General features: G+C 36.1%; 1 protein-coding gene across 1 annotated transcript; it reads right to left on the bottom strand.

Moving 5' to 3' along the window:
* Positions 1–3,124: 3,124 nt before the first annotated feature.
* LOC148154754 (suppression of tumorigenicity 18 protein-like) lies at positions 3,125–6,778 on the bottom strand. Its single transcript, XM_088014631.1, has 4 exons — positions 5,802–6,778; positions 5,607–5,710; positions 5,357–5,503; positions 3,125–5,232 (listed from the first exon to the last, which is right to left on the bottom strand). Exons 1-4 carry the CDS (start codon positions 5,830–5,832, stop codon positions 5,092–5,094), a joined length of 423 nt encoding a protein of 140 aa, XP_087870757.1. The 5' UTR covers positions 5,833–6,778; the 3' UTR covers positions 3,125–5,091.
* Positions 6,779–12,774: the final 5,996 nt, after the last annotated feature.

Raw genomic sequence — 12,774 nt, 5'->3', positions numbered from 1 at the left:
AGTGTCATGCACCTTCTAACCCCGCACAGTTCCTATAATGAGAGACCTAAATTTAGCTGTGGAGGATTGGGAATGGATGATCACCTGGTTTAATGTGGAAGAAGCTCCGGTCATCACATGCGCTTTGGCTCTGAGCTGGCCAGCTTGCATTAACGGGCTTTTTCCTCTGAATTTTCTCATGTGTGAGGCAGCACGTGATCTTTTGTTGCATGTATTAGTGCATCTCAAACTTCCTCTTGTGTGGGAGAAAATTAGACACTTTGAACTACCTTATCTTTTACTTCTCTCTCTCTCTTTTTTTTTTTGAGATATATATATATATATATATATATATATATATATATATATATATATATATATATATATATATATATATATATATATATATATATTTACACAAATAAATATTTTTTATGAGTAGTTCCTGTACCTGAAGATTTTGCTTTCTTTCTCCCCCAGTGGTGTTATTACGCAACAGAGGTGCTGAGATCCACTTGCATGAGCCAAAACTATTAATTCAAAATAAACCCTGACGCACATTTGAGTGTCTCTCGTAACTGAATAGCTGCTCATCCAGGATCATTAGTAATGTCACTCACTGCCACTCTCAGAGTCCCTGAATCAAACAAAATCCACACCTCTGTACAAGAAGGGTTTGTTTATTTTGCGTTATAATTAGAGTCTCATGAGATCTGAAGTGAGGGATGGAGAGAGGAGGTTAGGGAAACTGTGGTCCGCACATTGACACCTTCTCTACATCATACTAACACGGAAAATTTTAACCGTTAACTCTTTAGCTCTGATTACATTGTTTATCTGTAAATTTTTAAGTTGACTTTTGTCAGATATCTTATTTAAATGTTTTTATTTATTTATTTATTTATTTATTTATTTTTTGCCACAGTCTAGATGATGTGGAAATGGGGGCACAGCATTTAGTCTTCTCTAGCACATGACAAAGACAAAATTAGCTGATATCTGCGGCCAGTCCAGTGCTTAAAGAACCATCATCTACCATATTTTAAAGAGGATCCAACACATTGGGTATGTTAAAAAGCCACTAATATTACATTGCAGTACTCTTAGATTACTTCTAGTAGGTGCCCTTTATATGCCTTTCTTTATTTTTATGCTCAGACTAGATTGAATACAGAAGCACCAGTGTCTCTGTGCAGCAGTGAAAACCATAGAAGGAATGTTACAGGAAGGCAGACTTGCAACTTTCCAGGAAGTGGCTTCATGCAGCACATACCTCTTGTCTTGTTTTGTTGTTTTAGTCTTCCAACACATTTGATTTGTGTGCTTCCTCCGGTGATGCACATCAACATGTGAGGTTACATATAAGGACAAATGCTGGCAGTCATTGTTTTCTTTACCATCTTCTTATTAATTTTACCTGCTTTTGAGGCAGAAAGCTGGTAATTGGGTTGTGGCTTAACATAGTCTAGCCTTTTCTAAAAAGAAAAAAAAAACTGTGCAATTACTGTTGACCCCACAAAGTAACTAAACTTTGATTTCACTCAGAGCTCAGTTTTTTGTGTTCAATTTTCTTAGTGGTGATGATTTTTTTTTTTACTCAAAAATGTAAATAAAATAAAACTGAGGAACTATAAGGAACTAAGGAAAAAGAAGAGACACATTTGCTAAGAGAGATGAACAAGTCATCCTTGACTTGATGTCTTTTGTCCATTATTTTTTCTATTTTGTTAACTATTTGCCAGCAGTTATCATATTTAATTAGCAATTTTTAAAATTTTGTCAAATTCACAAAAAGTAGTTTTTTATGTGATTTGATGAGACACATTTTAAAAAAAAAAAAATCTCAAAAGTGTGGAGTAGGGGCAAAGTTTGTATGCAACCTTGTTTACTCTGGTAACCCTAAATAAAATTAAAATAATTGTTTTCCTCAATCATATGCAGGTCTAAACAGAGTCTACCTGCATGTCTTAGTGTAAATACATCTGTTCTGTGAAGGGATTTGTTAGAGAAATTTAGGGAAGCTAAGAGGCTAATAGTAACACTGGAGAGATCCAAAGTTCAGGTGGGAATATCTGTTGACAGATGTTGGCAAATGTTAGTCAAGCACTCCACAAAACTGGCATTTATGGAAGAGTAGCAAAACATAAGCAATTGTTAGAAGAAAGTAAAAAGAAGCCTCATTGGCAATTTGCAGTGTTAATGAAAAACCAAATGACGTTAAATGGAGTAATCTGGAAATTTAATATGTTATAGGCTGTAAAACATTTGAGACTAGGATGAAGGTTCACCTTCCAGCAGGACAACCCCAGGCATACAGCCAGAGCGACAATGCTATGGTTTAAGATCCAAGAATACTCATTTGGTAGAATGGTTCAAAGTCTTAACCTAATCTGAAACAGGATATGTGGCAAGACAACTGAAAAACATACAGAGACTACATTGCACATGTAGCCTCTCTAAGCTTGATGAAGAAACCTCAGAGATAGGAAAGACACCCAGCTATAACATGGTTTCACACCACACTTTTGGGAATAAAAAGTTGAGAGCTATGCATCATTTTCCTTTTACTTCGCAAACATGCAATATTTGTGTATGTCTATTACATAAAATCTCAATAAAATATGTTAAAGTTTTGTGACATGATAAAACATAAATGCTTCAAAAATGACAACCCCCAATTATTTTGGGCTGTAAATATATTGTGTTGTTTGATGCACATTGTTTTCCATTTAGTAAAGAGAAAATATGGGACATGTGACATACTGTACATTCTACCCCACTTCTGAAATTTAGCTGACATGCTTTTAAACAAACAGTAGATTAATTAATATTTAGCAGAAATACAATTAATTTAGGTAAGGTTATTATTTGTTGGTCATATAAGATGTATCCATTTGTTCTCAGTCACTTCTTGGATGTCATGATTGTTTGGTCTTTATAAATTTAACTACAACAGCTCCTCAACGTGAGCTTACTTACTCCCCGGACCAACTCCCTGTTCTTAATGTAATATTTCAGATTTACCACTAGGTGCCAGTGTTGCCCCATGAAAATTTTTGCCCATCGGGCATCAACGTTATTGTTGGATTGCCGGTGCACCTAAAACCTAAAAAAAAAAAAAAAAAAAAAAAAAAAAAATCACACAACCGTTTGAAAAGTTTATTTCTACCATACACAAACTGTACAACACAGCGCATATCTGTTTATTATGAAATAGTAAAAGTAATAGGAAGTTTCCATTTTACAAACTACCCCAACTGAAAAAAACCATTACATTTTAATGTAAAAGAAAAAAAAAACAAAGAAAGAAAATACAGTACAATTTCATACTAATATCGTTCCACAAAAAGAGCATTTTCACATTACAAAACATCAAATACTAACAGGGAGAAGAAAAAATAAATAAATATTATTCACAAAACTTCCTGAGCAAGCAACGTGTGGTTTAGAAATAATAATAGTAAAAAAAAAAAAAAAAAAAACGTATAAAGGATTAAGAACATAATTGGATTTTTAAAAGATTTAAATTCTTGTGTTTGGATAAAATATGGTTTCAATTTTCTGCAATTTGGCTCCTTTGCTATTACAATGTTTGCTTTTAAAACAGTCAAGGCTACATTGGACTAAAAATTAAATACATATTGCTTAAATGAATATTATGCATTCCCAACTCTTGGATTAATTTCAAACTGAGAGACTAAAATATTTGGAGGTGTAAAGTAAATACAATGTTCCCTTTTCTTATATTTGTTGATCTAATGTAGACATACAATATATTGATACAAAAGTGCTGCTCAAAATAACAACTGATCAGCCTTTTACAACTGTTTATCTGTGATGATTGATTTAAACCAAATTGCCTTTTTTTTTTGACACGGTTTTAAAATAGTTATTAAAATGTGCCAATAGGATATTTAAACTCCGATAGCTGTTGAAATGCTAAGACCTGTGAGGAGAAAAGAGTAAAACAAAAGCCAAAGAAGAAGAAGAAAAAGAAAAACAATTTCAGTCTCAGTCATACTTTAAGAACCTGACTCAGAGATTACAGCTACTGAAACACCAGTTTTCAAACAGTCATCAGGAACTCGTCCTCCTATGAAAATAATTGTACTGTAGAATAAATTAGACACCATCCACGTAATACTGTCCTACCACAAAACATAGTACTTGTATATTTTCATGGATTCATATACATTTAGGCACATACTATATGCACACTTCAGCGTGTGTGCACAGAAGGCAGTTTAATATCTATATTTCTGTAAAAAAAAAAAAAAACATTATGACAAAGTGAATTTTTGATTATTATTTTTTTTTCTTTTAGATGCGCTCCGTTTGGGCATAAACTCACATTCGCTTCCCTAAATGATGCTGCATTCTCACCCCGCCTTGAGTATAAAAAGGTACAGTACTCTTGCATTGCATTTTGTTTTATTATCATCATATATTTTTTTTTCAATCTCACTTAGTCTAATACATTCAGTTCCCAATAACAAAAGTGAAAGCAATGCCTAAAACCGGTGATACTTAGTTTTGGTAGTTTTTTTTTTTTTTTTTCTTCTTTCAAGGGAAGTTAAACTCATGAACTAATAAGAAGAGTAATAATAGACTAGCTTTTTCGACACTAGATGGCGAAAGTATGCCATTAAAAACTGGAATGTGCTTTTGTGTAATTTACAATGTGCAGAAAAACCAACAGATTTCTCAAATATTAAGCATTTACAGTTCAAGAAATAAATAAAATCTGAGGAAATAAATACACTGAGGAACAAATATAGTAATAAATACCAATAATATAAGAATGACATAAACACATACAGATTAAAATCAAGCAAATCATACAAAATAATTAAGTGCAAGAGGGGATAAAAATAAAATAATCATCATCATAATAAAAAAAGAAAAAATCTCACCAGGATAAATGCAGAAACGGTAAAAGCATTACAAATCTGGCTGGTAATTTTCTCAGTGCAGCGTGTTTACCGGGGAAATGCCGAACACATTTCCAAAAGCCTTGTCTTATACATGCAGCCGAGCCAGCACTCTTCAGTGAAATAGAGCTATCTAGTGCCATTATCCCAAGTCAAAGGAACCTCTTGGTAGCTCTGCAGCTTAAACATGGATGCCCTTAATAGCCTGTTTGATATTATCCAAGAGGGCCTTGCACTCTGGGGAGTATTCATGCTCCGAGTTGTTGTACATATCAGTTAATGTGTTCACATAGGCTTCAAAATTATGCTCACTGATGGGTCCCTGCAACAAAAACAAGTTTGACCATTAGTGGAAACAGTGCAGCAGAAAATGACAATTTGAAGGAAACTAGTTCCCACTGACAGGGTTCGACAGATGCAGTGTGTGTGGTCAAAGCTTACTGTACCATTTGAGGCAGCTGAATGTCTGTCAGGCTGTTAATGAGAGCTTGGCTGAGGCGAGCGAGCTCCTTCAGAAGGCCGTTATTGTGCTGTTCGATCATCTTGTTTTCCTCCTCAATTGTCTTCAGGTTACATTCCATCGACGAGATCTGCTTTCGGGTTCAAAACCGAGGAGAGGCTCATCAGATTAAGCGAGCAGCAGCGATCACCCCGAACTGACGCTTTTGAACGCAAGCTGTGGGAGTAAATACTTACCTGTGTTTGGAGGTGCATCATGTCTTCTTCAATTTTCATATTTGAATTGTTCAACTCCTTGATTTCATGATCCAGATGGTGAATGTCCTCTTTGTTTTCAACGCCTGGATTACACAGACCCCCAGGTATTATAGTTAAAAGTGTTTTTTTTTTTTTTTTATGTAAACAATAACATTCAATTTTGAATTAACTCACCGCTGCTGGTTTTCAGTTTGATAGTCATCATCTCCTCCTCTGAGTGCTTCTTCTTGATGCTCTGTGCATTCAGCGGGCACCCTGACAAGCTAGTTAAGCACAAATAACAGTTTAAGTTTGTAGAACACCACCGGATCTACATAGACCCGTAAAGGATAGGGACGCAAAGAGAAATTATTGTTTTAGCTCGATCACTTCTAACTGAGGACAAGGCCAATCAGAAATGTAAAAGAATCCAATCTTTTTTTCCAATCGGTAAGTAGGCCAAATGTAAGCACTGTCATGTTGTGCTAACAGCAGCCCTCCTTGGTGTTGATACTTCTATTGAGTAAGCAACTATTAACATTAGCTACTTTCATTATCACTGTATTTTTTTTTTTTTTAGAAAGGATCTCACTGCAACAATGCAGATGTAACAAGTACAGTTACATCTGTGACTCAGTTAAGTTCTTTGGAGTCTTCTGGACTGGATGAAATGCTCTACAAGGACAGACTCTTTACCATTTTAAAGTTGCATGATAAGAAATGTATTGATTACAATAAACTAAAATCTTTTATATTCTTTCTTTATCACACCATTACAATCTCCCTCTATTTTCTGTCTTCTTCAAAATCTCATTCACTAAAATGGTACACATATGTTTGTGTCATGTTGAAGCCAAGCAGTCTTCTGTAATTACTATATTGCAAACATTGCTTTTGCAATGATGACGCAAGGTTTTCGAGCAGATAACTGGATGGCTTATTTAATTACAACAAAGTTTTCTGTTTTGGTTTTGTTTTACCCTTTTAAACTTTTTTGCGTCTGTCTTATAACATCATGGATTTGGAGATGCAGGCAGCCCTTGGGAAAACGTGGAATAAAGGCCCATTTGTGCTGAAGAATACAGACGGAGTATTCTGTCCAGATTCATCGTTCAGTCCAAGAAGACCGTGACAGAAATGGTGGAGCTTCCGCATAATCATGCTGCACAGACCACCTCTGTTTACTGCAGTCTTTATTTTTATGTCTCTTTCTGAGACTGCACATTATCAAGATGGCTTCCACTGTGGGCTGTGAAGCTTAGCAAAGTTGGAAACAGGGTTACCTATTTCCAGACATAAAGTGAGCATGAATGGATCTTTAGGGTTAAATATCAACACTCTAGATTGTGAAGACTGTTGTAAATGTTCCTAAAACTATCAAGTATTGGCCATGCAGCAAGGATAGAAAAAGCCTATTAATTATAGTTGGTAAATAGAAATCAAAAATTCTTTACAAAAATCAGAGATCGGAAATTGGTCAGAAAATTTGGATCAGTGCACCACCAGTAAAAATGTGGCAATATACAATAAAGATGCAACATTACAGCCAGCAGTTATGCTGAGAGAGGAAATGATAAGCAAGTGACCTTACCTTCGGTGAGTGGCAAATACATTATTGGCATGTCCGAGGCCGTTGCAGCCAGGCAAGGGACAATGGGGCAGTTCTTGCTTGTTAGCCTTCCAGGCAAAGGGCAGGCCATTGATGGATGACTCTTTCTGTCTTTTAGCAGCTAGCGGACAACTGCCTGCACTGCGGTGCGATGTGTATTTCCCCGATATATGGCCCTGCCCGTCACATCCAATCACAGGACACCTACAGGTCAAGGGATGCGTATGCTGAAATGCTGCACACTCTGCCAAAAAAAAAAATCTAACAGGCTTGCATTTAGCAACAGTTATATGCTATTGTTTTCTTGCGGTACAACACAGCTTTATTGTTAAACTACAAAAAAAAAAATAAAAATCACTTTCAATAACTAGACCGGAAGATTTTTTTAACCATTACCTTGATTAATCCATCCAAATGCTGATTAAAAACAAAGTCAAAAAACTCCACAGACTCAAATAATCACATTAGCTGTAAGTTATTAATCCACTAAAACTTGGATTGGAATTAGCGCTCTGCTCGGGTTAGTGCGTGCATGTTGCGGTGAGCAATATTTGTGTCTGGGTGGGGGGGGGGGCGCAAAAAAACAAAAAAACATCAGCACAACTCATGCTGAATGTCATTAAGAGTTTGTCAGTTGCATTTCCAGGCCTGTTTTCTGCAGGTCAGTAATGGAGTGACATGAATTACAGATAATTGTCATGTTCCCCCCCTCATGCGAAAGAATGTAATTTGGAGGTGGCTAACCCATTCCCTTATTGATAAAGGTGAAAGGTCGCCTGAGATGATCCAAATGGCACACACACTGTGGAGTGCTGCCTGCAAAAAGCCTGTTTCAGCATTTTGCTACTACACAGCATGGCCTCACTTATAGGACAAAACAGTGTCAGTCCCCATTACTTACATCCACCACAGGTAGGTAGCTTGATGCAAGGCACCCAGACAATGGAGGCATGCCATATGGCTCACTATTTACAATAATCTAGGGACATTTGTTACCATCCCCCGTTTCTCTCTTAATGTGTATGAGATCTACTCCACCATAATTCCTAAGCTCATGGCCTTGCATTAGTAATTAAAAAGAAAAAATCAGGGTCCAGATGTAGAAGTAAACAAGGGCTCATATATCTGACTTTGGATTTAAACTCCAAATCAATTACATTATTCTTTCTTTCTCTTTTTTTTTCTTTTTTTCCAATAACACTTTCACAGACAACAGTGATTAGAGCAAATGAGTGCCGTGCCATCATCAGTTCGACATTTTCTTAATGTAATATAATTATAAAGAAAGCACTTGGCGAAAAGTGATAAGCCAGATATCCCATTCAAAAAATAGGACCAGCACAAAACCCTAGGAAAAATAAAATCCTACAGAAAACACACTGCTAATCCCCTCCACAAAATAATTCACTAATGTTGCGGACAACAGAAGTATTATTATTTTTTGTTTAACTACACGGCCTCCAGGTATATAACGCATGAAAGCACGATGCCGGTTTTGGTTTGTTGCCTTGTTTTATTTTTACACCAACATAACGGCGGAATGAGGACAGTTTAAAAAAAAAAATCTTACTTAAGCTCCTGCTCATCTTTGTCATCCTTGTTTGGTGTGAGCTTCAAACCTCCTTTTCTGGCACGTGGACAACCTGACAAGCTGAAAACATTTGGAGAAGGTGAAATAACACAAACCTACTGAGAAGTTCCATTAAAGGCTAACAAGGGACAGAATGCCTACAATTTAGATAGATAGATAGATAGATAGATAGATAGATAGATAGATAGATAGATAGATAGATAGATAGATAGATAGATAGATAGATAGATAGATAGATAGATAGATAGATAGATAGATAGATAGATAGATAGATAGCAGCTAAGTTTTTTTTAAAAAAACAAGAATTCAAAAAGTGCAGCATGTTTGCTGTTTAAAGTGAGACTTTCACCATCTGCTTGAATGCCACGATTCTGACAAATATATTCATGCTCAGTGGTGATGGTGCCTTTTTTTCCCCCATCTCTCTCTCTGTCTCTCTACCTTCTGTGCGAAGCATAGTTCCCAGTCACATGTCCAGATCCATCACAGCCAGGTGTTGGGCACCTGCAGGTTGAGAGACACAGACACCAGGTGCTTTTTACAGCATAAAGTGGATCAATGGTAATATGCAGGAAAGCAGCACAAATAGCTAAACGAGTTCATGTTGAGGACATGGAAATCTTGCACAGTGTGTAATGGGAATGAAAGGGATAAACAGATCGGATATGGGGGGGAAAGCAGAAGAGAATTCAATGGAAGCAAGAACAAGCTGCCTAGTTTTATGTGAAAACGGCTTTAAGAAACAAACAAACAAACACAAAATATACCAGTTTTTAAAGCACATACTTTAGTTCCTGAGAGTTGGCTGCCATCAGTGATTTGAGAGTTTTGTCAGCCAGGGGACACCCAGACACACTGGAGAGGATAAAGAGCTAAGAGTCACTTTAATTCATGCTTTGATCACTGTTGGATTAAATCATCACAATGCATAAAAAATACAATATTATTTGAAAACGCAACTTCCTCCTCGGGAAAAGAAAGCCTTTTCATCAAACCGTCATTTAATATTGTGAACTGTGAGAGCTGCGTTTTGTGACAAGTTTAAACAATAAGCACTGTTTGCCTTGGCTGCATAACTTTGAGCTGCTGCTAATGAGACTGTAATTAATTGCGCTACCTCCGATGTGATGCATAATTCCCTGTCACATGGCCGCTGCCATCACAGCCTGGGGTCGGACAGCTGCACAGGGAACACAAAGCATTTAATACACAGATTACTCCACTTCCCACAGACTTTGCCAAGCTGCGACTGAAATCTTTTATTTGACACCGAGAGCCCTCTCATTGACGTTAAAAAGAAACAAGAGTTAGTAGAGCGAGAAGTTTAGTAAGTGTTTGTGATCACAGTGCTTAGGATTCAGTGTGGTAATGTCTCTGAGCGCCGTTCGGGAGATCTCAGGGGAAGCTGTGCTGTGCAAAAACTAAAGGGTCCTACTTTTTCTGGTGGGAAGACCCAGTAGAGTAGAGCATGCACTCTAACTACAAGAGTCAAGAGTTGTGCGAAGCTTTTACAGGGAGAAAACTCACTTTTAAACAGACAATTCTTCTCCACATGAACCTGCAGACATATCAGTTACAGTCAAATGTGACACAGGGAGTTTCATTTGACCCACTTAAATCAATCTGCTCTTGGGTTCGGAGTTACACTTTTTTTTTTTTAAATCATTAATACTGACCATCTGCCGACTAAAAAGGGAGGATCAGCTTACACATATCTGACTGAATAAAGATGCTGCAAGATGTTTCAGCATTTAACCCTGTATAGCCTACCTCAAAAGCTCCTTCTTTGAATCCCGTAGCAGCAGCTTGGCTTTGGGGCTTAACATACTGCCGTCCCCTGGATAGTGCTGGTCCTCCAAGGACACCTGATCGTAATCCTCCTGAAGAGAAAAACAAAACAACAACATGGCTAGAAACTCTCTCTTCACTGACCTAAAAGTCAATAATTAAGAAAATCCCTTTGTAATACTCTTAAAACATTTGCTAAAGGTCAGAGTGCAGCAAAAAGAGATTAGGCCCGAGGACACTCGGGATGTAAACCATACATCCATTTAAAGTAGCCCACAAAGTGTTTATGATGCAAAGCCATGGCACACTGATGTTTGTATTTAAATCCGGCAACTTATATCTACAACAAATAAGTCCCGTCTTTGAAACATAAGAAGCCATATTATGGTTCATTCAGAGTCCCTTGCGCAACAATGTGGAGCACAGAAGCACTGATTTGGTATACTTTCAGACATGCTGTTGCTATGTCTTTAAAAATGTCACTGTAAATATTTTTTAAGGAGCTACGTGTCAATAAGAAACGAGACTATGTCACTAAAATTAAAGAGAACGGTGACTTAATTTCTGTTTTAGCAACGCTCTGGGCCATCTTAAAAAGATACACATATTTCTACTTTTCAGTTCAGACTAAATATTAAAATGTTTTGATTATTTATTTGGTGCGAATATGTTCAAACATTCCTCATTTCACCATTTCTGCTTTTCACACATTTTATTACCTTATAAAATTATTTAAAAAGCATCGATTAAGGTATTACCACACCACTAAAGTTTAAATGTAATTTATAAATTAACAAAGTATGTTTCCTAATTTGTAGAAGCATTATATTTAACTTTAAATTAAAATTTCACTATTTACCACTCCGCATACTTACTTAAACGTTGCACAAAGAGAAATATGCTTTGTGTTTAAAGCTCTCACTAAAGGACAAGTGAAGCAGTTCAAATACTATGTATCTGAAAGTCTTTAAAAATATAGCATAAGTCCAGACCACACAAAACAAATGTGCAGACAGACATATTTTTATTTTTCATATTCAGAAGTAACTCAAGTAAAGGTTTGGTTGTTTATCAAATTTCATGCATTTCTAAGAAATCCATAAAATGTATAACTAAATTAACTAGCCAAATTGAAAAATAAAACTGAATGTTTATGAATTTTGAATGAACTGTATTACAAAAACTTCACACTAATTAACTTAAAATCATTAGAATGTTTGTTTGCACTTTGTACATTAGAAAAAAAAATATTTTAATGCATTTGAACCATAAAAATTAAAATGTTTAGACTAACTGGTGAACCAATAAATGGATACCTTTCTTTCGTCTTACTGTTCTTAATTCATCTGACTACATGCAAAACTGCAATGTGTTTGTTATTTCAGCTCCTTAAATTGTTTGCTTTTTATTCTATGAAATATAATATGTAATTTGGTAATAAACTCACATCCTGCTGCTTATACTTAAATTTAACTGATGTTTTAGATATTATATTTTACCTAAAAGATTAATCTAAAAAAAAATAAGTCAAATCTCACTTTATTTGATAATATCTTTCTAAAACTCTTTGAGAAATGTTAGACAGTTTGGCAAAGTTCAGAGAATTTGAAGCAAATATGTTTAAAAGTTAGATTCCTTTTACTTTTTTAAAAATAAGTCAAGTAGTAACACTTTGGTTGTTTGTTAGTGTTTTTCCTGTCTTCATTTGCTTTCAATGGAAATTTCTTGCATTTTTAAAAATCTACGGCAAAAAAAAAAAAAAAAAAAAAAAAATACTTAAAACAGGTATGGATAAATTTTGATTAAAAATGAATTACTATAAAGCAGAAGCTAATGTTTGTCTACGCGTTACAGTCCCTTTCTGTCATATTTTCCCCCTTCCATCCTCAGCGGTTTCATTTGTGTTTTTGCGTCACAAGCAGCTTTTTACCTCTTTGTCCTGTAAAACGTGTGCTTTGCTGAAGTTGACAGGGATGGAGTTCTCCCAGGTTTCTCTGTCACACAGCGGCTGGTAGAAGGAGGGGCCGATGAGCAAACTTCCGCCTTTCGCCAGGGCAGACTCGGGAGGCGGCAGCTGTTCGTCCGAAGGTGTTTTGGCCCGGGCTTTTCCATTCTCTTTGCACTTCTTCATGCTTAGGTCCAATGTCCCATTTTCATCCACCTCAATTAGCATATCCTAA

The sequence above is a fragment of the Poecilia mexicana genome, unplaced genomic scaffold (assembly GCF_051168715.1).
Source record: "Poecilia mexicana isolate PSO_F unplaced genomic scaffold, ASM5116871v1 scaffold_17, whole genome shotgun sequence".
Lineage (NCBI taxonomy): Eukaryota > Metazoa > Chordata > Actinopteri > Cyprinodontiformes > Poeciliidae > Poecilia > Poecilia mexicana.
The sequence above is the reverse complement of the archived record's forward strand: the minus strand, read 5'-3'. Positions and strand labels throughout refer to the sequence as shown.

Bases quoted from the DNA above. Each gene is read 5' to 3' on its own strand.
- LOC148154754 (XM_088014631.1), bottom strand. From the start codon at position 5,832: ATGATGACTATCAAACTGAAAACCAGCAGCG. The intron at 5,711-5,801 runs GTGAGTTAATTC...TGTGTAATCCAG, and splicing joins CAAACTGAAAACCAGCAGCG to GCGTTGAAAACAAAGAGGAC. The intron at 5,504-5,606 runs GTAAGTATTTAC...TGAACCCGAAAG, and splicing joins TGATGCACCTCCAAACACAG to CAGATCTCGTCGATGGAATG.